The sequence below is a fragment of the Limanda limanda genome, chromosome 15, assembly GCF_963576545.1.
Source record: "Limanda limanda chromosome 15, fLimLim1.1, whole genome shotgun sequence".
Lineage (NCBI taxonomy): Eukaryota > Metazoa > Chordata > Actinopteri > Pleuronectiformes > Pleuronectidae > Limanda > Limanda limanda.
This window is the reverse complement of record NC_083650.1, coordinates 7208722-7233883: the sequence shown is the minus strand read 5'-3', so window position 1 is coordinate 7233883 and position 25162 is coordinate 7208722. Positions and strand designations below refer to the sequence as shown.

General features: G+C 42.6%; 2 protein-coding genes across 2 annotated transcripts in view; both read right to left on the bottom strand.

The window, feature by feature from the left end:
* fmn2a (formin 2a) overlaps window positions 1-8172 on the bottom strand; it is a 37722-nt gene extending 29550 nt beyond the window's left edge. Inside the window, exons 1-3 of the mRNA XM_061087755.1 lie at window positions 5961-8172; window positions 3413-3573; window positions 159-311 (exon numbers count right to left, since the gene is read on the bottom strand). Of these exons, the coding sequence (XP_060943738.1) occupies window positions 159-311; window positions 3413-3573; window positions 5961-8172 (2526 nt within the window). The remainder of the gene's footprint in view (window positions 1-158; window positions 312-3412; window positions 3574-5960) is intronic.
* Window positions 8173-12652: 4480 nt separating this feature from the next.
* Window positions 12653-14587, bottom strand: chrm3a (cholinergic receptor, muscarinic 3a). Its single transcript, XM_061087615.1, has 2 exons — window positions 14472-14587; window positions 12653-14423 (listed from the first exon to the last, which is right to left on the bottom strand). The coding sequence occupies exons 1-2, from the start codon at window positions 14585-14587 to the stop codon at window positions 12653-12655; spliced, it is 1887 nt and encodes a 628-aa protein (XP_060943598.1).
* Between the last annotated feature and the right edge of the window lie 10575 nt (window positions 14588-25162).

The window sequence follows — 25162 nt, the reverse complement described above, 5'->3', positions numbered from 1 at the left end:
ACCTCTGATGTTTTAAATTTGATTCAATGTGTGTAGAATTCAAATTGAACAGACAAATGCTGACAAAAAGAAGACATGCTTTCTGATGATATTTAGCTCTGAATCAAACCAGGCACAGACAGAGTGTAGACAGGGCAGCCATACTATTAAATATTAACCTGAGAGAGTGGAGCTCCTGGCGTCTTGGCGGACGACTGATTCAAAGGGGACCTCATGGTCGGCACTCGGCCTGTGCTCCGGCCGCCGTACAGTTCCCACAGGTTTGGAGCCACCGGCAGGCCGACAGAGGCCCAGGTGTACAGCTGCTCCTCCTGCATGCACACAGTTCAAAACACAACCATGTTCATAAAGTGGAAGTGGAGCCAAGATCAGATGTTTGTGCTTAAAACTACCTGCTCTTTATGTGGAAACAATTGAGGATAATAAGCAGCATAACAAAAACAATTTCTCTTCTCCCTTCCTCTTTTGCACACAGCCAATGTAGAAAAACAAAGAACTCACAGTGTGAAATCCAATTAGAAGCTAGTTCAATGTCTGAGAGCATCATGTTGCTTCAATTTCTAATGTGCACTCACACTGTTTATATTCTGTGCAGTATGTATTCTATTTATATGTTTTTTCTGTTGTTTTTAACACTTTCTCGTTTTTTTTTACTGATGTTTCTATTTGTACTGTCCTGTGTGCTGTGGGGCTAATACAAGATAATCTGAACTAATAATATAAAAGCTAACATCTACCCTTTTTAATCTTTTATATATAATATCTAATCTAATGTTAAAGGTACAATATTCAATGACGGTCTTGACGATCTGAAGGAACCTTTCCATTTCCTCTCCTTTCTGTTTCCTGTAAACCTTCCTCTTCTGGACATCTCTATGTGATACTACCTACTTGCTTCGATACAGAACCTCTTAAGCAGCAGGTCTCTTAATGCTCCTATTAAGAAAAAGATTCCATTCACAATCACAGCTGTGTATAGTCTGTGTGCAATGTGTGTGTGTGTGTGTGTGTGTGTGTGTGTGTGTGTGTGTGTGTGTGCGCCTGTGTGTGTGTGTGTGTGTGTTTTTCCATAGCAAATAAAAATGCCTAGCTAAAACTGTTTGTCAGACAGTGTTGTTACATAATCGTCCTGGGTCAGTGTGTTTGTGTATCCGTCCACGCTGCAGTACTTTTCATTTTAATGACACCAAAGACCAGACCAGACTTTGAGGATCAGTGTGAAGATCACTCAGACAACCTGGTCATGTGGGGGCTCTGCTCAGCGGCCGGAAGGTCACAATATGTTCTGTCCTTTCATTAGAGGTAATCACATTATTCCAGAGACTGTGGATGATTCCTATTTTCATACAGCAAGTCACTTTTAATGGAAAGTGACAAGTAGCTCATCGGACAGTCAGAGCATATAAATCTATTTAACGTGTGCATGCATCATGTGTCAGGCTGTTCTGTTAAGTTTTCAGACTGTTTTACGAATGTAATCTTTTCCAGAAACTTGTGGCCTTCTTCTTTTAATGTATATTGAGATTTTCTGTGTGTCTCTTAGGTGAAAATCAATTTGCTGAACTTTGGTAACCTGAGCTGCAGCCAGCAACATGCACACAGGTACAAAAACCATTCCAGGCTGATGTAAGCCGATGCCTCTCATTAGTATTTGTCCACTCAGTATGTTTCCTCCACTGTAGAAATGGATGACACAGGATTTATAAAGCGTCCTTAGATACTTATCTTCCCCTGATTGAAGCTGATGGAGTATTTGATTTCACGCAGTATGCAGAGCAAAAAACAAACCATTATCCGTTCAAGATAATGAAACTGATACAAAAGCCATATACAGGAAAAAAGGGATGAGAGATGCAGCAGGAAAATTAAAGAACAGAAAGATGGAGAAAGAGAAAAGGGGATTCGTTAATATTTTCTGAAGGATTTAATTGAAATGAGTTTGAAGAGCTGAGATATTAAAAAGGTCTCAAATGGGAAAAGTGGCAGAGAAACAAACTGGAGATTTATTAAAAAGGAGATTAGCAGCGCGACAGAGAGCAACAACAATGAGTTGTGGACTCTCAGTGGAAACAAGCAGAGGTTGTTCCTGGTCAAGCTGAATAATGCAGGACTCCAGGCCAAGCTCAGAGGGAGGAGGGGCTTTATTTTTTTGCTGGGGAAGAGCAGCATGTGGAGCTGTTGCATAACATGGTCAGCAGATGGTCTACGCAAGCACAGAAGTGTGTCTGTGTGCTTTTGTGTGTGAGTGTCCGAGGCAGTGCTATGAATCCAGCCATGCGAGGGAATGTCTGTACATGTATGGGTGTCTCTTGCCCTGTTGTATGTATGAGTGCACATGTGTTTCAGCACACTCATGCTGCCGTGGGCCGTTGGCAGAGTCGCACATAAAAAGAGAAGCGTTCTGCATTTGTGGCCTAATGCGAGCGCACGCTACACAAGCAGAATGAGACGTGACTGATTTTGAGAGGCTTGTGAAGAAAGCAGCTTCCGGGCATGAACACAATCTTTGTTGTGTGTGTGTGTGTGTGTGTGTGTGTGTGTGTTTAGCTGTTTGTGTTTATGGATGCATATAAGCATGTACAGTTTATATCCATGCATGCAAATCTGTGGGGGAGGTGCATTTTGCGGCTTCAGACCAACACTAATCTGTTGACATTCTTTGCTTTTCAAGAGACAAACATAACCTAACCTAACATAATAAATAAGGACCCACAGCCGAGCTACAGCAGCTCCAGAGTTTATGCAAAACAGCATTAAAGTTATACCACATGTATGTTCTATGTGTCTGAAACCTGCAGAATACTAACATGACACCCAGGGACCCAGATAGTGGTGGGTGTGGGTGTGTGTGTGTGGGGGGGGGGGGGGGGGCATTATTCTGGGATGAATCACAGTACAATAGAGATATATCAGGGGACACTAACTAAATGAGTTTTACTGGACTCTAGTAAATTTGAAAACAACTAAGGCCTTAAATAAGTATTTCATCTCATAAGCACATGGTCTCTTTAATGAATGTTTATTGGTGGGATAACCTTTTCAATAAGGTTTTACACAAGTTTAACTATGTCTACTTTATTCAGTCTAAGGTTATTTGATTTATTCTAAAACACTTTTTAATGTGACCCTTTTACATTGAAGTTAAATACATATTGAAATAATATGAAATTTAATATAAAAAGTCAATATTAAGACAAAATGACACACCCAGTCACACCCACTAGTTTCCCCTCCAGGTTATGATTTGCTGTGAGATGTGAGAAATGCAATTCACTTTGTTCTCAAGCTTTGTGGACAAATCAATAACACAACTTTAATCCAAGGTAAAAATCAATGCTGTCTGAGAGCGAAACCATAGTTCGGGGCAGAGCTGAACTAAAGAAGCTTGTGTCAGTGAAGAGAATGGTCTTACGTTAAATCCTGCAGAGCACAGGCCGTCACCATGTTGCTCTGCGGAGCCGCTGAAGGGCTGAAGGAGACCCTGAGCCAGCATCCGGCCACACAACTCCTTTCCCTCCTCTTCCCTGGACCCGTCTTCATGATGCATACACAGCCGGTCCAACAAAACACGACCTGGGAACATAAAGAGAGATGAAATGCGGGAATGAAACTGTTCTGGAGAAGAAATCTAGAAGTCTTATTTTTAGATAACCGAGGTGAGGACAGAAGTCTCAGGTTTCACATGTGCTAATGAAACACCTACACTTGCACACGCTTTTTCGCAACATTAACTCAAGGGTGACAAAAAAGGAGGTGTTAATTGTGCAGCACAAACAAAATGTACAAATGTTTAATGATATTCAAGACAAGTTACCTCACAGCTACTATTATTAACGCTCTCAGCTTTGAAACTGCTATTTGGGTTTTTAAACTGACTGGATTGAAGTACATACATGGTTTAACTGTTAAATGTGGTTGCAGAGCTTGTTAAGTCTTCATTTGAATATAATAAAAGACAAAGTCTGTCGTGGTGAGCGTGCAGGCAGAGAATGAAGATGAAGACTCTGATGAGTAAAAAAGAGAAGTTGTTTAGAGCTGTGATCATAGAAATTTGTAATAATCTAAAAGTCCCACAGTCAAAGAAACAGAGCTCTCTCACTTTCGAGGGGCCGACCCTGCAGACACACTGTTAATGTTGTTAGACTGGTTAAATATTTTTGAAGCCATGTGACTCGGGGGACAACGCCAGTGACTTAACTGACTTCATCTCATGACTCATGGTCTTGTGGACAATTATATGAAGACTTTGTAGTTTCTTTGACAAACACTAATAAAGGATTAAACTGATTGTGTGTCATGGATTTGTGTCATTTATTAATAATTCAAATGATTAGATCCAGATTTTTTGTTTTGTAATCTGGTTTGTTCCTGTTTTTGTAGATGTGATTTAAAAAAAATATTTCCCCCCTTGCTGTTCTATTTGGCCTGTTTGTGACATCGTGACCGATCGTTTCACAGTCAGGGCTGAACTTGTGAGTGATGGAAAAAAATCTTTCCAGATAAACAAACAAAGTCTACGTCCTACAGTTTTGTCAGTGAGACCAAATGTTAACAGGAATTTGAGATAAAAATCCACCTCCATTGTTTAACCACAGTAAATTCACCTGATCTGACATCATGACTTATTTTTGTCATGCACATAAGCTGTCACTTTGTTTTAGTGTCCAACAGTGTTTGTGCCTGTGTGCTCCCGTGCCTGCGCTCATGCATGCGTGCGTGTGTTTTGTCTCGGCCGGTGGAATAGGAGGATGGCGTCGCCGTGCTGTCACTCCGTCCTCTGCTTGACGAGCACAGGCACAGACAGAGCGGAGCAGCTGAGCTCTTGAAGGCACCACAACAGAGAGAGGGAGCACAAAGCGACACTGTTTTATTAGAGGGACTCATTTGTTCTGAAAACACTTCTCAATAGAGCCACCAGTGATTCATCGTGGTTTTCATGAGCTATTGTACTTTTAAACCACGACTTTACGCTGACGGTGATGATTTGTGTAATGTGATTATTTGTAAGTCAACAGGATTTAAATCGTCAAAAAGGAAATTTCCATAATTATTATTTCAAAGTCAACTTCGGCCCATTGGGGGATTCACACACCGTCCGAAAGCAACAAGTCTCAAAAGTACGATCATAGACTTAACTCTCAACAATCCAATGAAAAAACCATAACCCAAAAAGTAATTGTTCTACAAATCCTATCATGAATGATCTAAATCTGTGTCGTAAACATCTACTGTTGTGAAAAACACATTAAATCAAAGTGTTGCTCTGGGTAACACGATCCTTCGTTACTATGAACATGGAAACTGATGTTCATCTTTATTTCCCAACATCTGGAGCTGAAAATTGTTCCCAATAAAAACGACACATCAAGGGAATTATGTTGCTGTTTTGAGGGGATTTTATGGGATATGTTGACGATAGAAAATTATAGTATATCACTCTCTAAAGTCAAAAGTGTTTAATGTTGGCTTGAGCTCACAGGATATAAAAGGATTTGTTCCATATGTCGGGGCTGTGACGTCAACCTTCCAGAGGTCATGAGTGTGGAAGACTGATTATTTCTTAATCCTTTTCTTCTCTGCCTCCTCATTCATGACTTCCTCTGAGACCGCGTGGTTTCTTCCATTCATATTTTCACACATTCCTGTATCATCCGGCTGGTGAGACTGGTTCACACCATCCAGCCGAGTTACCTGAGCCTACATCTCTCCTCCACTCTTATACCCAGATACAGAGATCTCACTTATCACTGGGATGTATAGAGATCTCAACAGTGTGGCTCTGGAAGTAAAAATCACATTCATTTTCTTATAATAGAATATTTTAACCATTCAATGTAGACTAACCTTTCCTCGATCCTAGATCAAAAGTCAAATCTATTATTTATCAAGATGTCATTGTACCTGTTCTGAGAGATGTTTGTGTAGCAACAGATCAGGGACGTGGTTCACGTGTGACTCACCTGAGAAGACATCCAGATAAGTTCCTGTAGTGGTGGAGTGATGTCGTCCATAATGTGCTCTCCTGGACCCCAGTGTCCAGTAAGTCCCACCTACTTGACTCCTCTCTGGAGCCTCCTGCTCTGGGAAACTAGCACCCTGCCTTCCCCTGTGCTCCTCCACCTCCGTGCACCAGTCTGCAGACCCAGTGACCGGCCCCCCGATGGAGCAGGACCTCTGCTTGCGCCTCCTTAATCCCGGGGCCTGGTACGATTCCACCGATTGGTCGGTTCCGTCTGTTCTCCTGGGCACATGGGGGCTGGTGATAGGGGATCCAATGGGAGAGGTGAGCTGCCTGGTGGTGGTCTTAACATACGAGGGGTGGACTGGAGGGTAGAGCTTGACAGTGGAGGTGGAACTGGAGGACGTCCGTCTGGGTTGAGAGCCGTCTGTTGTCAGTTGGTTATTAGACATACTACTCTTCCTCCTTTTGAGGGACAGGAAGTCCCATCTCCCAGTTTCCTCTCGCTCCTCTCTCTCCATAGACAGCTCCATGCTGCTCACACTTTTGTGAGGCCCGGGCCCGGCCACCACAGGGTCCAAGCGAACACTTGGCAGACATACGTTTTTGCTCTGTGCAGCTCGATTACCTTGACTGTGATCTGGGTGAAAAACCGGGCTCTCCAGGTCGTCCTGGGGCTCCTCGGCGCTCTCGTACGAAGTGGTGGTGGCTGTCGTGTCAGGGAAGCTGTACGTGCTGTTGGTCTTTGGGAAAACGCTGCCACTGCTTCTCTCTGTATCAGCGGCAGAAGACGATTGGCCGCTCTCACTCGGAGAACCAGGACCAGAGGAATTACTTGAAATGGGTAAATCACTGCTTTTGTCATCTACTTTTTTATTAGCTTTACTTTCTTGAGCTTTACTTCGACTTTCAAATTCCTTATCCAGGTCCAACTGCTTCTTATGGGCTTTGGTCGCCTCGGAGGTCATGCCCAAAGATGATTGGCCGTTTACCCTTTTGAGTCCCCCATCACTGGCTGCACATTGTTCCCTCATGGCCTGCTGGATGTCAGAGAGCAGGTCTTCATTCTCAGCAGAGTGAAAACTGTAGAGGTCAGCATCCGACCCCGAGCTTCCCTTTCGGCCAAGCTGATCCACCACAGATTGGCGACTCTCTGTGTTCAGACAGCCCAGTCCTCCCTCGACATCTGATGGCATCCCCGTCTCATCGGCTGTCAGGTTCCCCTCTGCACCGGGTTTGAGCCCCGCTTTGCCAACGCGTGCAGACCTTCCATCTTCCAACATGTCCTCCTTGGACAAACCTTTAGCCTTCGACAAACTCTTCCTGATGCCAGAAAGCACAGAACCTTTTGACTCTGATTTGGATTTCTTCTTACCACTGAGGTCCCCTTTACTTGTCTTGCTGTTGGACTTTTTGGATTTTTTGTCCACTTCCACCTCATCAGGGTCCCCCTCACAGGACACGTCCCCTGCTGCTCCACCACTTCCTCCCCCTTTCTTCTGCTTCGTCTCCTGGTTCCCCATGTTTCTGAGCAGACGGACTCCCTTGGCTAACAGGCCATACTGCTGGGGCCGAGGCTGGGGTCGAGGTTGGGCCCACTGGGCACTCTGGGCACGCTTGGCACGCTGGGTTTCCTCCTTGGCTGCAGCCGATGCTGATCTTCTGCTGGTCAGAGCACTCTCAGAGCTGCCTAATCTCCGCTGTCTGCCCACCACAGGCAGCTGTGAGGATGATGCTGCCTCCCTCGGCAACGCTGATGCGGATGATGCTGATGATGATGAGAGGAGGAGGAGACTGGCACTGACAGCCGCTGGCTTCCTACCACTCACTGACTGCCTTTTTCCCCCCCTCCCCTGCACAGCCTCTTTCACTCTCTGATCCTTCCTCTCTTTTTGCCCCTCCTTTCTATCCCCATCTGCTCCTGCGCGCTCGGCTGTCTTGCATAACGGGCTGCTGGTCGAGCGAGCCAGCCGCCGATGATCTGGAGTGCTCTGCCCTTGCCCATTTTCAGCTGAAAGGGGAAGAAATGGCCCCGGGGGCTGCTGGTGATCCTCTATGATGCTCTGCTGTAGTTGTTGTTGAGTAAGGAGTGAGTGCTGTTGATTACGGAGGATGTTGGAAACGCTGCTCTTCCTCCTCCCTTTGAAAGTGGAGGTGAAGAAACTCTCTTTCAGAAAGGGCACCTGGGTCTCTACTGTCTTGATAGTTTGCATCCTGACCACTGGGGCTTCATCCAGAGAGGAGATGATCTATAGAGGCTGCAGTGAAGAGAAAACAACAAATTACATTTAAAAGGACTCAGATTTCAGATGAATTTTACTCTCATGTCACATGTGTAGTGATCACAAAATGATTATATTGTATTGATTACACTTTGTTTGAACTTATGTGTTGTTTATTTATAAAAAATGTGGAGCGATTCAGGAAAAGGTCCAGTGAGACTCATGTGACTCTCCCGATGACAGCAACATAAACACAGTTTCTTTGGTAACACGCAGAACAATATAGAGCTATTTGGTTGATTAAATAAATGACAACCCATTTTCTATGACTATTTATCATAAACGGTTAAAGTTTTTACACAAAAATACCATGAATTTAGTATTTTAAAGTTTCTCAAATGTAAAAATTTGCTTCTGTATGACTCAAACCCAATGTTTATGTATTGAGAAAATACCTGGGTCAAAACATCCAAAATAAAAATAGCAATGATTTAAAGATCATATTTAATGATCAAGAACATATTAATCACAATGTGCATTTTACAAAACCTCTGAAAAACATTTTAAATACAAAATAGAGCTAACATATTTAATAAGGTGTGTCTGTTTCAGTCTGAAACCAAGCAGTATGGAAGGTGATTAATGCCTATGCGTCTTGGTACAAAGTAACATATTCTAACATTAATTATAAATATTGTCACCACTTGTTGAATTGTTTTAACAGACACCAATCCTAACCATAACAATATATATACAGTCTTGAATTAAATAATCAAATTCAAAGAAGAAGAAAAAAGCACATTTACCAGAAATCAACAGTTCACATATTCAATAAAGTTTGTGTTCGTGATTAACTTTTCTTCTACTATTTTTAGTGCTTCAGAACATGTCCGAGTCTTTTCTTTCTGAACCGCAAATGTAATGTATGTAATCACATCAGCGTGAGTCAAATTTGCTAAATTTGTTGTCAAATTCAATCATATATGAAATAGAGGAAAAACAAAGCATCTTGAATGTTTCTTAAAATTGTTGGACTTAAAACGAGTGTACTTGCCTGACTGCTGGATTCTCCTCAGTGGCTCAGCCCTGACTGGAGGAAGCAACACAAACGGGCGCTTGTCTTTGCCTTGGAGCCGCTCCTTAGCCATGGGTCACATGAAGTTGGTATTTTCCTCATCACATGTCTGGTCTCCCAGGCCATCTCCCATCAGCACTGTCTGACAGGCCTCTCACAAGCTTCATCAGGGAACATGCAGGAATGGGCCATGCCGACTCTTGTGTTTATTCAGGTTCTGGTTCAGGTTAATGTTATTGTATTGTCAGACAATGATGAGGGTCACATGTAACAGAACAATAAATAAAAGCTCTCCCCGCCCCACTCACGTTGCATTGACTCAGAGAGTTTTTGCTGCATTTGTTTGAGTGAAGCCTGGAGCCACTTTTAAGTCCATCCCTCCAATCAACAGATGACCATCAGCTGCACAGGTCCTCCCAACAAAACCTGTTCCTGTGTGTGTGTGTGTGTGTGTGCGTGTATGTGTGTGTGTGTGTGTGTGTGTGTGTGTGTGTGTGTGTGTATGACCTTAATCTCTACACGCCTCTGTAGTTGAACCAATTACAGGCAAAGAGAAGCAAAAGTATACTGTATTTCTTTAACAACTAGAATATTAGCACCCGAAGTTCTTTGTTGATATTTCTACTATAGACAGACTTAATCTTTCCCCAAATTTGAACAGGGTCTGAATATAACAACCAAAATTCATTTGTCTAAATTTCAGAGACTCTTGGAAACTCTTAATTTCTTCAACTGTAATTGAATCATGTTGGAAAATGTTTGAGTCATTGATTTTAAGTGTCATGAATGCTGAATGCTAAATTAGATTTGAAATATCATGCAATAATCTTTGTTAGGGCTAAATAATTACACAGTTTTATAATTATCCAGAACCCTGCTGAGATAATATCATCACACTTATTGAAGACACTCTCAAAACAACGGAGGGTCCAGACTTCAATGGGATTAAACACGTCTGCCATTTTTTGGTTTGGGAAAAAAATTCCAAATAAGATTTTGGGGCTCTTGCAAACAGCATGAAACCATTTTGGAGCATATTTCTAAAATAAAAAAGGAATCCTAGGAATAGAGTCTGTAACAGTGAACATATTCATATGTGTCCTCACAGATCTTATATTGCACAGTTGGTGTAGATGTTTGTTGCATCCTTTAGTGTCACTTGGATTAAAATAACTCGTACTGAATGGACCAGGAAACTGAAAACAATAGAACTGAGCCCTAGCAACAGTTCGGACTTTTTAGCACTGATGGAAAAATGCATAACATTTGCAAAACATTATAAAATATTGAGACACTTACCCAAACCTCATTGCCCAGTCTCAGATGTGAATTTGTAAAATTGCCAATATGAGGCAGGGTGATATTCAGGTAACACAGAGTTAATTAGTTTATTCAGCATTCTGAGTGAAATAAATATAGGTAAACTGAATAGAAACATTCATGTCAGGACTTGTGACACAAAAAAACTGATGATTTGTGTCAAAAAGTTTGTTTATTGACTTAAAATATGAGTACGATTGGCATACTTGAAATGTAACAAAATGTTTGTGTTCACCATTTTGGTCGTTTACATTCCCAATATCGAAGTACAAAAATCCCACATTTTGATGAAGAGTTTATGGTGACACTGGAGCACATTGTGTTGAAAGCAGACATCACATCCACTGTTGACAGGCAAGAGATATATATATATATATTTTTTAACATCTCCTTTGCATACAGCACATTATGTTTTACCACTGCATCCAACATAATCCACTCTACTCCTTCTTCAGCATGTCAGGCACCGTGATGCAGTTTGTCCCCAGCTTCAAATACATTAAGCTCTATTCATACGAAAATAATGCAGTGCCGCAACAATGTAAAAACCATCCACGTAAGATAAGAATAACATAATGTGCATTAAAATAAAACTTCTTGCCTTAGTGCTTACTTTTGTTGGTATGTGGTGTTTCTCCATTTTCTATATGGAAAAACATGATGTACCGTAGACCAAGGCAGGTGTAAACTCTATATACAAATCAATGACGAGTCTTATTAATCATTTTAAAGAAGAAATACTTCACCAACAAATCATATGAAATTAAAGAGAGAACCCAGATGACGACAGAAAGTTAAACATTGTACCTTTTATGAATGTAGCCATTCTTTTTTTATATGCCAAATATAGATTTAAAATATAGATTTATTCAATATAAGCAAAATGATGAACTGAAACATACTTGGATTGACAGTCTGGACTGCAAGTCTTTCTCAGGCCACTAGAGGCTGCCATTGCTCTACCATACAAAAGATGGGCCACCTATACAAAGATCTTCTAGGATGCTTAGTTTTGTATAAATGTAAAAGGGAGTGTAGAATCAAACACACATCTGTATAAATGGACATCTTTATGTGTGTGTGTGTGTGTGTGTGTGTGTGTGTCTGTGTGTGCAACCAACCATTGTGTATCAAGTCAGAAATATCCAAATGTACACAAACAGAATATCATCATTGTATAATCAATACTCTTGACAAAAAACCGCAAGTACATAAAACACAACCAATGTACTTATTGTCTCCACCATAAAAACCACAACAATCACATTGAACACAGCAGCAGTTCACCGACTGTAGTGCCACACAGAATATTCACAACTCAGGTCATCAGAAGAATCATTTTCAGACTGGCTCAAAAATCTCAGGAATATCTAGAAAAACCAAAGATGAATATCACAAAAATAACAAATCTCTGTTGACGAAAAAAGTAAGGACACAATTTAAGAACTTCTTTATACTCCATCAGACAGGAAAGCTATATCCATGTAGAAAGGCAATGTACAGATGTTCTGATAAAAACACAAGCCAGTCAAATCAGTTCAATGTAGAAGCCTGTGATACACAAATATATGTTGTCTTGGCTGTCAGTGACACATTACAGATACATAGTTTTGTTTAAAATGCAAAACCACGTTACAGATCTAGTTACCCACAGAGAGCTATGATAAGAAATATGAATCCCAAACCCTGTGACAAAGATATCTTCTCCCCCTTGTGTCGACTGCACCTCAATAACTCTCCTGCGATACATTTTAAAGCCCTTTTCTATTGTTTCCACTCAGTTCATTTCTCTCAGGTGTACAAACGTGACATGGTTCTCCAAGTACGGACGGAGAGGTTTCATCTCTGGACCTCACCTTAAAAAACCCTTCACACATACAAACAGCTTCTCTCAATTGATGAACCGACACAAACAGACACCTGACGTCCACCACATAGGATCGCTGTGTGACGTCCCAGCAGAGAGACACATTGAGGATCTCTAGGTAAAGAAACTCCACAGAAATAAATACATGGATGCTTCTTCCTCTTCCTATGTTCAATCTTTAGATTTCGACCATCTTAGTGTATTGTCCTTTACGTAGTCTCCGTAGGAATCCTCCTGTGGAAGACCACTGAGTGCCTCTGCTGAAACTGCTGCTTCCTCCTTTTCTTCTGGTCCCAGCGGCACAGCAGTATCATCTTAAAGGTTGTGCGGAAAGTCTTGTTGCACAAGGCGTAGCACATGGGGTTGACTGTGCTGTTGACGTAGCAGAGCCAGTACCCGACCGCCCACAGCGTCTCCGGGATGCAGTCTTTGCAGAAGGCATTGATCAGCACCATGATGTTGTACGGGGTCCATGTGATGATGAAAGCAAAGAGGATGGCGCTGAGAGTTTGAGCTGCCTTCTTTTCCTTCACTAACGACATGCGCTTCCTCTTTGTGATCTGAGTCCGAGCTCGGGAGGCAAAACGCGTTGCAAGGGCGGCCTCTTTGAAGGACATTGGGAGAGAGGGGGATTTGGTGGTTGTGCTGGTGCTATTCCTGTCAGGGGCAGTGGCACCAGATGCTGGAGGATCTTCCAGAGAGTCTTGGTTAGACGTAGCCTGGATGATAGGCATTGACTGTATCTTGCGTGAGCAGAAGCGTTGGTGGTAGCTGTTGTCTGAAGTGTTTGCTCCATCAGGGGTCGTGGTGGTAGTGGTGTTGGTGGCGACTGTTGAGAGACTGTCCCGGCTGTACTCCGCTCCTTTAAGCGGATCCTCCTCTGAGGCTGCGTCCAGTTCCTCACATGAGGAGAGCTGGGAGTTGACGGCTGCCTTTATACCTGGCAGGCTGAGAACAATGGAGAAAATAGCATGACTCTGGGAAATCATCTCTCTGCCCCCACAGTCCTCATCCTCTGAAGACCCAGAGTGGTCTAACGAGACTGGAGTATCATTGTTGTTCCAGCTGTCACTGCTACTCTGATCCGGATCACCTTCGCTGTGCCTTGTACTACCAGGTCTCCAAGAACGAACCCCGGGCCAGCAGTGGAAGAGGCCAACCAGCTCCCGACATGTGCTCTTCCTCTTGGACAACCTGGTAAGCTCGTAGCTGTTGCAACTTCTAGAACTTCCTGTCTGATGGACAAAGCGGGTTTTGTCAGCCCCACCGTTCACACCTCTTCCCGCTATCCCACCACGAACCCCTGAACCCTGTAGTCCAGCTAACTCTTTCGAACGGTTCTGGGTCTCCAGGTAAATGCGCCAGTAGAGAACACTCATTATCGTCACAGGCAGATAGAAAGCAGCTATGGCTGTGCAGAAGGTTATGGTTGGCTCTGAGAGGAACTGAATGAAACATTGATCTGTGGGTACTGTCCTTTCACCCTCAAAATACTGCCAGAGCAGGATGGCAGGGGCCCACAGAACAAGGGAAACAACCCAGGCAAGGCCGATCATCATCCCGGCTCGCTTTGTGGTTCGTTTGGCCCGGTATGTCAAGGGCCTGGTGATTGAAAAGTAGCGATCAAAGCTGATGACCAGGAGGTTCATAACTGATGCATTGCTGGCCACATAGTCAATAGCCAGCCATAGGTCACAGGCCCAGTTGCCCATGGCCCAATAGCCCATCACAAGATAAGCTGTGTAGAGGTTCATGGAGATGACCCCTATGATGAGGTCCGCCACAGCCAAGCTTAGAAGGAAGTAGTTGTTGACCGTCTTCAGCTGGCGATTAACCTTGAAGGATACCACTACCAGGATGTTGCCAATGACAGTGATGAGAGACAACGTTCCCGTCAGCAAGACAATTAGGACAACCTGCCACACAGGGTGGCCAGTTCTGTTTCCATTTTGGGTTTCTGAGGTGAGGTTCAAGAGTTTGCTGGTGGAAGAAGAATTATCATCCAGGGTATTCACATGGGAAAAGAACGAGGCAGCCCCTCCAGATCCTCCTTGGTGTAGAGCATTGGATTGTGGGTAGCCTCCGGCTGGTGGCGAGGTGTTGGCACTCAGGAAGAGACCAGGGTCTGTGCTGTTGGAGCTCATTTTTATGTCCTGGCATATTCTAAAGAGAGAGAGACAGAAAGACATAAAAAGGAGGCAGGAAGATGCAGAGAAGGGGGAGGGAAGAGAGACTTGGTGTAAAGGAGGAGAAGAATAGAGTGAGAAAGAGAATGAAACAAGATAAAATACACATGAGTAGCTGTCATTCCTCTTCACAACCAGTAGGTGAGGCTAGAAACATGTTCTTCTAAGCAGGGTGTCTGAACAGACTGAAAGGATGTTTGGGTTTAATTTGTCTTTCCTGTTAAACAATCACTCATAACCACATTTGTAGACGATCAGTTTGAACAGTGTAAATAGACGGCGAGCCATTTATTAAATTACAACTTGACAACTGAATCAACGAGGCTAGACAGCCAAAGCATTCAGCGACAGAGAGGGATCGCAATCAGCACTTATGGGGTTCTTATGTCATCCGGGAAATTGAAAAGACATTTCACTCACACACATGTAAGATATCATCAACATGGCAGTCGTGGTGTTGCACCATGCATAACATCAAACCCTCGACAGGGTGTAGTTTTAGATGCTCACACCAAGACACACGTGAACAATCAAAATCTAGCTTTCTTGTTTGGTGTCATCTGGTTCTGTCCCAGTCATTCTGCCTCTGTGTTCTGTAGTTATCCCACTGATTCATCTACAATATCGACACAACAGACAACAGCCCCAAAAACAGCAGGTGCCGTCTCTGTTCATACACGAAGTCTAAATAATTAATGGCATTCGTAGTGTGCAACATTACGTAGACAACAAGTTTAGGCTTGAAGCTGGAGGACAATGAAGATCATTTAAAGGAGAAAGCACTGCACAGGCTTGGGAAGTGCTCTGTTACCTCTTCTGTTCTGAATACAGTGGCTTTTGGTGGCAGCTTGATCATGGAAATTCATGTTAATCACCCACCAGGGTAGATCTGATGTTTCGTAAGCCCCCTAATTAAGAAAAGGTTGAAGACACCTTTTAGACAGAGAAATTTGTGCAGAGATAAAAGAGTGTGGTGGTGAAACAGAGTGAAAGTTGCACTGCAGGAGCTAACAGCGGCGGTAATCCTGGGGAGCGTAACGCACTGTTTGGTGTTTGTTGGGGATCACTTCCCGACGCAGCAGCAAACAATCACAAGAAATGTCCTGCTGAGTTCCGTCAAAGCAATTCTTGATAATTGGATAGCAAGATGAGGACTTTTGTAATAAACGTGTCATTTCCAATTGAACATTTCCTGTGCGGTCGATTATTATCACAGTGGTGTTTTGCATTCAGATGTGTAGATGTTTGTGTGTTTGTGTGTTGCAGGCAAAGATGAGATATTTAACAACAAATAAAATAAAGTGAGAAAGATTGAAAGATTTCCTTTAAAGATTTGAGGCATCCTTTAATTTCTTGCAAACGTCTCCACGGTTACACAACACAGTCATGAAGGAAATATAATGTTATGAAAATCATTGTGCACATATGCACGCACACGCCGTTTGTGCAAACGCCCTAATAACATTTGCTGACAAACATGTATGCGCAGCCACAACAATCCTATAATATTTCATCCCAAGGGGAGAGGTATTTGAAGCAGAGTGCTGCACCTGTGCCTTGACACAATCTCAGACCTCCCACTGAGTTCTTAAAGGACCTCAGTAGCCGACAGCGACCGACACTGAGCACACACCGAAATAACTGTTATCAGGAGACTCCCCTGCTACGGACACATATTACTGCAGTCATGCACATACACGGATTGTAAGCTCTCACATTTAACACATAAATATGCAATATGTGCAACAAATCTGCAGAGAAACATGCAGCGTATGCATGCAGAGTAGTATGGTAGGTAAAGCAAAGAATCTGTTTAAAAGCTCCAATATATGATGAGGGGTAAACTTTTCACAAAACTAAATCTTGTGATTGCACGTGAAAGAAAAGTGCTACTATTGAGTGTTAAACATCTTTTAATTGGAGTTTGAATACAGGGGCTTAAACAGTTTGGAAAACAATCCTAAATCTGCTGCACTGACTTGATGGAAACACTGAAGGTGGAAAATGAAGTAGCTACCCTTTAAAACAACAAAAATAAATTCACTGTGAAACGTTTAAAATCCATTTTGGGTAACGGAGTCAGAGGTTTGCAGAACAGAGATTGGCTGTTATGGGAAAATATCACCAAACACTCCTTTTATCCGTCTTATTTATCAAAAACACAATTTCAATTACACAGGGTTAGGAAAATAACACCTGTCTAGTTTTGTATGTATAGAAAAATGCAGCATAAACCCTACAAGTGTCTGTATAATGTAAGTAAACTGTTTATTCAAGCTCTTGTTTTCATGCATAACATTGATTTGACCATGGCAAATATATTTATTCATGATCAAACCTTGCTGCTGCCTCACATTTCACTGATTAACTACCATAAATTAACAAAAATGTATGTCTGTAGTCCACCAGAGCAGAAACCGGCTGCACAACACAGGGAGAGCAGCTATGTATAGTTTGTTTTCCCCTAAAACTGAACTTTATGAAGCCTTTTTGAGATTAAAAACTCTGAAGCTGCAGATGACTTCACCCTCTTACAACATGGGTGGGCTCGTGGAACCATTGAAAACCTTCTGCTGCTCCAGGGAAGCTATTATAGTGTCTCTCTCTACATTCTCACTTTAAGCCCTATATCTTAAGTTTGACTCGCAGGCACATAGAGAGGTGATGGTTGCAGGTACGCGACCACAAATCGATACTCGGTTAATGTGTTGCAACACAACCTGCTCCCTGACATTTTGAAGCATTTGTCCCATCAGCGCTGGACAAAGCAATCCAAGTTGGGTCCAAGGATCCATCTGAATGATTGGGTGACTAATAAAAGGCCATTTCGGGTTTCTATTTTCAGCAGCTCATCTAGCAGAGCAGTGATATCCAGCAAGTATGAGTCATGTTGACAGGCACCTTTTTCAAAAGTTATAGCTGCCAGAATATTATCCTTCAGCAGCACAACATTTCCTCACTAACAGGTTATCTGTTCAACAAGTCTTATTTTCCCCAGCCGGCCTATGTACATCCAGTACAAGGGGGTTAGTCGTGGTCTGCTTTAAAAGAAAGTAAAGAATATTGTTAACTTCCTTTTTTATGGGTCTCTGTCAGATCTTGCATTGTTCATGTGCCACCTTATGTAACGTGCACTTCTGTGCTGGAGGAAAGAACAAGGGGACATCTGGAGGCAGACAGGGGTTTGAGGAGTTTACTGTAATGAGGCCTCTTTATAAAAAAAATATGTTAGGCATAAGTGGCTTAAACACAAAAAAGGTTTCTGCCAAACAAAACAGAATGAGATTCAACTGCAGACTCTAAGCAAATACAATAAAAAAGATACCTGGCAGATACAAGCAGCAAAAAACTAATCAAATATTGGGGGCTGGATCCGACCGGCAATTCTAGAGTCGGGAAGCTTTGGTAATCCCGAGAGTGAGGAACTGCATCCATTTTTAGTCAACCCAGCCGATGCAAGCAGTGGCTCTGTGATTGTCATCACTGACTTGGCTGTGCTGCATTGTCACGCAATATGCAGATTGCAGCCTATGGCAAGAGGAGGGAGTCAGGACTTTCCACAGTGTTACACACTGACCATGTATTTAAAGCAAGCAAACAGATTTGCACAGCATGCACAGTTTAAATTAGTAAGTGGGGTTAGGGTTAGGGTTGGGGTCTCGAGAACCGCTCATCCAGCACATTTAACAGTTCACGCTACACTTCCCCAGCAAAAGTTTGAAGTCAAACGGACAAGTGGCTGTTGAGAGAATCGTAAACAGAAAGAGAGAAGTACAGAAGACAGAGATTTCTGGATTTATTGGTATTGTTATTTATATGACATTTACTAGATCGTGTCGGTAAAGCCTCAGCTACACCTTAAAGCCGGATGATGTTGTTACGAGGCTTAACTTTCAAATCCAGTCCAGATCGTGATCGGACAATAAAGTTCTGATCAGTCTTTCATTCATAAAAAGGTGGTGAGGTTGTGATTCAAGGAAAAATGTGATGGAGCAAAGTTTTGCCACAACAACAACCACTGCAGCAGTAATCGAATCGAGTCTTGTCGGTGAGCAGAACCTGCGGTAGATCACCTCTGGCCCAGAAGTTTTATTTTACATTTGCAAATACAACATGTAAAGTACGACTGCAGTGGAACTTTCTAAAACGAGACTCAAAGGAAGGTACCGTCATCTCGTGAGTTGTAAAAATCCTGTACAATCTGCTTTATTATTCATTAAAACTAAAAACGAATAACAAAATCTAGGAATGGCTTTGAACTAGATCTGTATTCTAGGTGGTGGAAAGCAGAACCTGTGTTTGCACCGCAGGACAGATCTGACTTTCGATTGCCCAGAGTGCAGTGACACAATTTCAGTATTTGCACACAGCTGTTCACTAAGCACGAGATGAGGAGCAACCGGGGACTGTTGCTCTTTTTCCCGCCACATCTGACACGTGAGTCCGGTGAGACGTCACAGCCGCTCTAACAATGCTTTTTGTAGGCTTGTAAATGTCTCGCATTTCCTTAGACAACACAGGGAACCAGAATAATTTAAGATGTTATTCTGATTTAATACAAAGCTGCAATGGTCTTGGTGAAAAGGGTTAGTTTTTTTTTAAAACCTTTACATTTAAAAGAGGCAGCGATAAGAGACACTGATAAACCCACAAAAGAAAGTTGATAATGTTGTTTACATGACAATAATTATCCTTTTCTTTCCAGTTTTGTTAAACGATTTTAACTAGAAATCAGGTTTTGAGAAAAACCTAGCATTTCATACCGAACAATTACATCAGAGCACGGGTGAAGCGGTGCCGGGCCTGTCCTTCATTAAAGAAAGGGATTTTTCAGATGCTGATGTTTATCTGAATCTATCACAAGCTGGTAGTGACGGGGCCGCTGCCAGAAGATGGTGGCAAGAGTTGTGAAGTAGCACAAGACTATCTGTCAGGTACTCACTGCTGACAAGAACAAGTTAGTGCCGTTTAGTGTCGGTTTGCTCCGAGTCAAAATCCGAGACAGATTTTCAGGCAGAAAAATCCTAAACGAGTGTGTTGTTACGTGACAGCTTTACAGCAGCTCCAGCTCCGAAAGAAGGACGTCACAGTCTCGCCTGAAATATTACAGAGCAAAAGGTGATTCACTGGACAAGTAATCACGAGTGGAGCCACACTTTGTGGGACAATGGTAACACACCTGATGGGATCAGAAGGAGACAAGTGACTGATGGAGGAGGACGACCGTGACCCATGAACTTCAGAATCAGTTGGGGAGGGAGAAGCTGAGGAGGACGAGCTCGAGCCAGCTGCTGATTCTCTTCCAGTCAAGTGGTACAGATAGAAGCTAATCAGCTTATTTTAAAATGATCTTCTTTGAATGCTTTTAATCTGTGGATTCCTGCCACTGGTTGAGGAATTATACCCATGGTGCATCATGTTCAACCTCACAAATGCACTGGAAACTAAGGGGCTCTCTCATCCGTTGTGTTGCCAATTTAACGCACTCACAAAGGTGTTGTTTCCATCTCTATTGATCGGAGCCTGAGCCGATAATAACAGATGTCTACCATGAAGCCATTGGACCAGGAAGTGAATGACGTTTGTATCCATTCCCATTGCAGACAAAAGCCAGATGTTTGTGGGTTTCTTGACCACTGGAAAATGGGCTATAGTGACAGAATAGATCTCAGCAGTTAACAACTGTACAGAGGAAACTATTCTGTTCAAGTTACAACCCTCTCCAACTATTTCTATTGCAATTTTTGGTTTATTTTATATTGTTGTTATGCTTTATCGTAGTTTTTTTTGGCAGCAGTGAAATCAGTCATTTCCTCTCTGGAGTCAAATTGCCCTCATTGCTGGTCTCTGCCTTTTCCGCAGCCGTACGGCTCTGTGAAGTTTCTGCTAATGCAAAACAACATTTCCTCCTGTTGGGCTGACTGCGCTAACCTTTTTTTGACAGTGGATCACTTCTAAATATAACTGGGAGCAATGAAACAAGAGGGAGCAGCCGCGGTGGGCTGCTCAGTGAAGGCTTTCAGGTGACAGGCTCCACACCTCCAGCTTCTTACCTCCCCCTCCTGCTGTGTGCGGTGTCACGGAGGGAAAATGCTGATTATTTACTGACATCTTTATCCAAACGAGTTACAATAACAAAAAAAATGTTTTTGGGCTGCACTGTTAACAGATACAACCGCTGCTCCTCCAGTGTATTTCTTACACTTTTCAGTTACTGTGTTCCAGGAGTCAATTGTTAGATGAACGTACCTTTTGACTTCACAGTTAACATTTCGGTAATTTATCAGATGCATCTGTGAGGCCCCATCTTTCATAGTGTTGGTCCAACTGACATGAAATGTTCCTCCAAAAGCAGCGAACCATTCATTGCTTATCATAAACGGTGCACGAGGTTCTCTGCATCCAAGGGGCAGACATTTGAGGATGCAACGAGCCGATAAGGTGAATTAAAAAGCCAGAAAAACAATGGCGTGCTTCCTGCAATGCATGAAATCAAGTCCCTGAATGTCTGTCTCTTCCAGCCTGATGCCGTATATGGATGGCTGTTATTTTTCATTGTGATCATCATATAATACCTGAGGTTGTTCAGGGTTTTCACTACAATATCCTCATTTGCTCTGCATTTTAACTGATATATTCAACATTGAATTACTACAATCTGTTGCTCCTCATTTGCATAAACGTGAACACAAACGGAACACAAACACACTCCCTGTGACTTTGTTCCGCTCTCCGGTGCCTCTTGTCTACCGGCATTCACAGGGAATGAATGACAACTAATCACTTTCTTTGTTAGCGCTGCCGATGACAGAACGTGGCTCTGCTGATTTTGCTTTGTTACTGCCTCGGTAATTCAGAGATAATCACAGTTTTCTGAGGCAGGAGCTGAATAAGTGACAGGTCGCTTAGGTCAAACAAGGTTCTTCATTAGGATTTCTACAGATTTTCAGTTAAGGGTTAAATTCCAGACTTGTGGGACAGTAGTAACATTAAGTGAAAGTTAATATAGTTAAGAGGTACTGACATTATTTAAGACATATTAACGCTTCTTACTGAACGTAGCACTATTTATTTGTTCACAGGTAAGATCAGTGAAAGAAGAGAATTGTTAAAATAAGCATGTGTGACATAATTATGTTATTTTTCTAACATCATATTAACATAGTAGTCAGTTTTTAATATAGTAGTCAGATTGAATGTATATTTACATGAATCAGTAGTAAAAAAGCATTAATATTTGTATTCAATAACTGTGATTTGTTTGTTTAAGGCTTTAATGAAAATTAGTAAAATTATTAATACACAGTCATCAAGTGTGAATCTTGCTTCTCAAATAGAAAGTGTAAACCTAACCAGAGTAAACTCTTCGCCTCCTGCAGAGCCAGAAAACAGTGTCTTGTGTCTGCACAATGGAAGAAGTCACGTCAGTCCCTTAATACCAGGAAGCAGCTCCGCATAATTATTCTGCTCTAACCTTGTTTATTCTCCTTTATGACCGTGGGCAGCCAGGAGATCTGCTTTTATTGAGGTGTCTTTCTTTTGCTGCAGTCCAGATTACTGCAGCAGAAGTGTCTGCTAGCACTGGCACCAGGAGCCAAACACACAAATGGCATTTTGACAGGAGCTTGGTCTGATTAAGTAAAAATAGGAGGAGGTGAAATAGTAATCAACGTGAGAGGTTATGCAGAGTGCCAAGGGCGGCTGTGCACAGGATCCTGCCAAAACCCGGGTACTTGGACAGACCTGGTATTTGTCTCGTAGAAGGACAGTGCAACTGTTTATGAGTCTCAAAACGTAAGCTGACTGGTATACAGTACCTTCCTTCCCAAGGTTTGTGTCTTTTGTTTGGTTACATTGAATTGTTCCAAATCTGAACATGTGGCAGGCTTCGCATTTTGAAACCCTGTCCTTAATTTTCACACGCAGCGAGTTGTGCGATCGTGATTTACATTCACTGGAACATTAAGTTCCAACACAGGAAGTATTTGACATTCTTACACTGCAGCACAGGCACAGAGAGAAGGCTGAGGTGTGTTTGACTTCGACTCAGGAGACATGTCCTGTCTCACACTTCAGGTTATTGTTGAGTTTTTCAATATTTAACCATCACTTTTCCTTCATATACACCGAGTGCTTTTCGTTGCTCAAAGAAATAACTGACAGATTTTTTTGTGTTATAAACACATTTCGAATATAGACTGTCCTACCACAAAACCAACTTGTAAAAGTGACGAGCCCTCTGGTGACCTAAGTGCAAAGTAGAAAATAGTGTTATGGCGTTTCAGAATAAGGGCCCTTAAGGTGCATCTGGTGTTGTTACAGCCACAAAGTATACACACTGGAGGAGTTGGTTTGGATGAATGGATCAGAAAAATGTTAATATATAAAAGACCCATGTTTGCTTCCCAGCTTCTTCCACGTGTTTTCAATCCAATGATCTCTCCCTGAACATGCAACCTTAAACCACACATCTGTCAGATCGAGTCTTCCAAGGGACTGACGTCCTGCTGACAGGGACATTAAATTAGAAAATGGCTTTATATTTGTCACTCCGGAGGGAAATTACAAACATATGCTGCCCTGAGAGCTTCACGCACTTGCACACATGCAAATGGAGAAAACATCTTAATCAATTTGACAACAGATGTGATGTAAAAAGAAAACACAAAGCAGCTACTCACAACACAACGAAATACTCACAACACAACCAACAACACACAACACAACCAAATACTCACCATACAACTAAATACTCCCAACACATCAAAAATATTCAAAACACAACCAACCACAACACTTAGAACTCAAAACACAGCCACATACTCACAACAAGAACAAATACTCACAACCACATACTCACAACACAAAATCAAACTGGCCCTGAGAGCTCAACACACTACAATTTAAGAAAACACATTTTTTGGCATATTTTGCCAGTTAAATAAAAAAATTTGTATAAAAATGTATATTTAAATTAACACTTTGTTGATATGATTCTTTAAAAGACTTAATGTCGACAGCTTAAAGTAGGATTGTAATTCTTCTTGTTGCAGGCTTCAGCTCCTGTGTTGCAGCAGTTACTTGTGGGGACAAAACCTCCGTGTGGAACGAGGAGTAGGATGTTGTTATGCATCTGACCAGCGCCAGAGGCTCATGGGATTTCACACACATCCTCACCTCTGTGGTGGGTCTCCCTGCTTTTTGACAGCCCCAGTAACAAGCTGCTGGAAGTCTTTAGACATGGCACTCTTAAGAAACTCAGACATGCTTCTGTAGTATATGTGTGTGTGTCTGTGTCTGTGTGTGTGTGTGAGAGCAAAAGACAGGGAGAAAAATAAGAAAGGCAAAAAAAAGAGACGGTGGAGGAGCGTCTCCGGGAATATGTCAAAGAAAAAGTCTGCGGCAGTTTGAGGATGACGCCGCAGACAAAGCACAGGTTGAACTTTCCTTCCTTCTCATAGTAAATCTCAACCTGGATGAGGTCCAACGCATACCTCGTATGTCTTTCAAAACAACGGCAACGGCACTGTCACTGAAATTAGGCCTGAGTTTTATGGTGGATGTCAGAGAGAAATACAGGAGATAAAAAAAAAAACGTTTTACTTGTGCGCTAAATCTGCCGCAGTGACAGCCAGCTCCCAACAAGTCTAACAATCCAAACTATGAAATAACACGCTCCGAGAAACAATGTCGTTTTTTTTCCGCGTGAGGCTAATTCCAGGCCTGACCCTCATTCCTGCACTTCAGTACAATCCCACACAGATGCTATACACATGCACTGTAAGTGATAGGCTATTGCGATCAACCCCTTAAAAGGAGGTGCAACCATAAGCCTATTGAACAGGCACTCGAAGCTTTGACGGTGAGGGAGAAAAAACACACACTCACTCCTATGTAAACATGCTTGAGCAGGAAGAGAGGGGTCTTTAAATGCTTGAGGCGTGTGGGGGGGTGGAGGGGGTACAGGAGGTTGAGGGGGGGAGGGGGGGTGAAGGGATATTGTAGGGGTTGAGGAATGTGTCAGGAGACGTAAGTAATCACACCTTCTGCATGGGGAGTGTACGTTATCCAGCAGTGGGATATTATGTGTTCAGGAGAGAGAGGGGGAGGAGACCATGTCCACCATTGCACTACGCACGGCTACACAACATGCACACACAAAGGGAGGCCGAGCACACGTGGACCGGGACACCATGCAAACCTCGAGTCTACCTCAGTGCCCCCTGTTACTCGCACACTTGCAAAACACACACATCATCACCTGCCAAAGCTCAAACACTTGAGGGGGTTCGTGAGTCAACAAGGTGATTACAACCAAGTCTTGAGAGCGATCCAAGTACCTTCGGGCCACAAAAGAGAGGTGGCGCTGACAGGACCGGTTATAATTCAGTCCAAACACTTCTCTTAAGGCTCTTATATACTACTACGTGTCCGTTTCTCGGAGAGTTCTCAGAAGGGGGCAAAGACTCTTTTTGATTTTTACTTCTCCGTCAGTCTACGTCCGGAAAAAATTCACCGCCAAACCCATAGGTG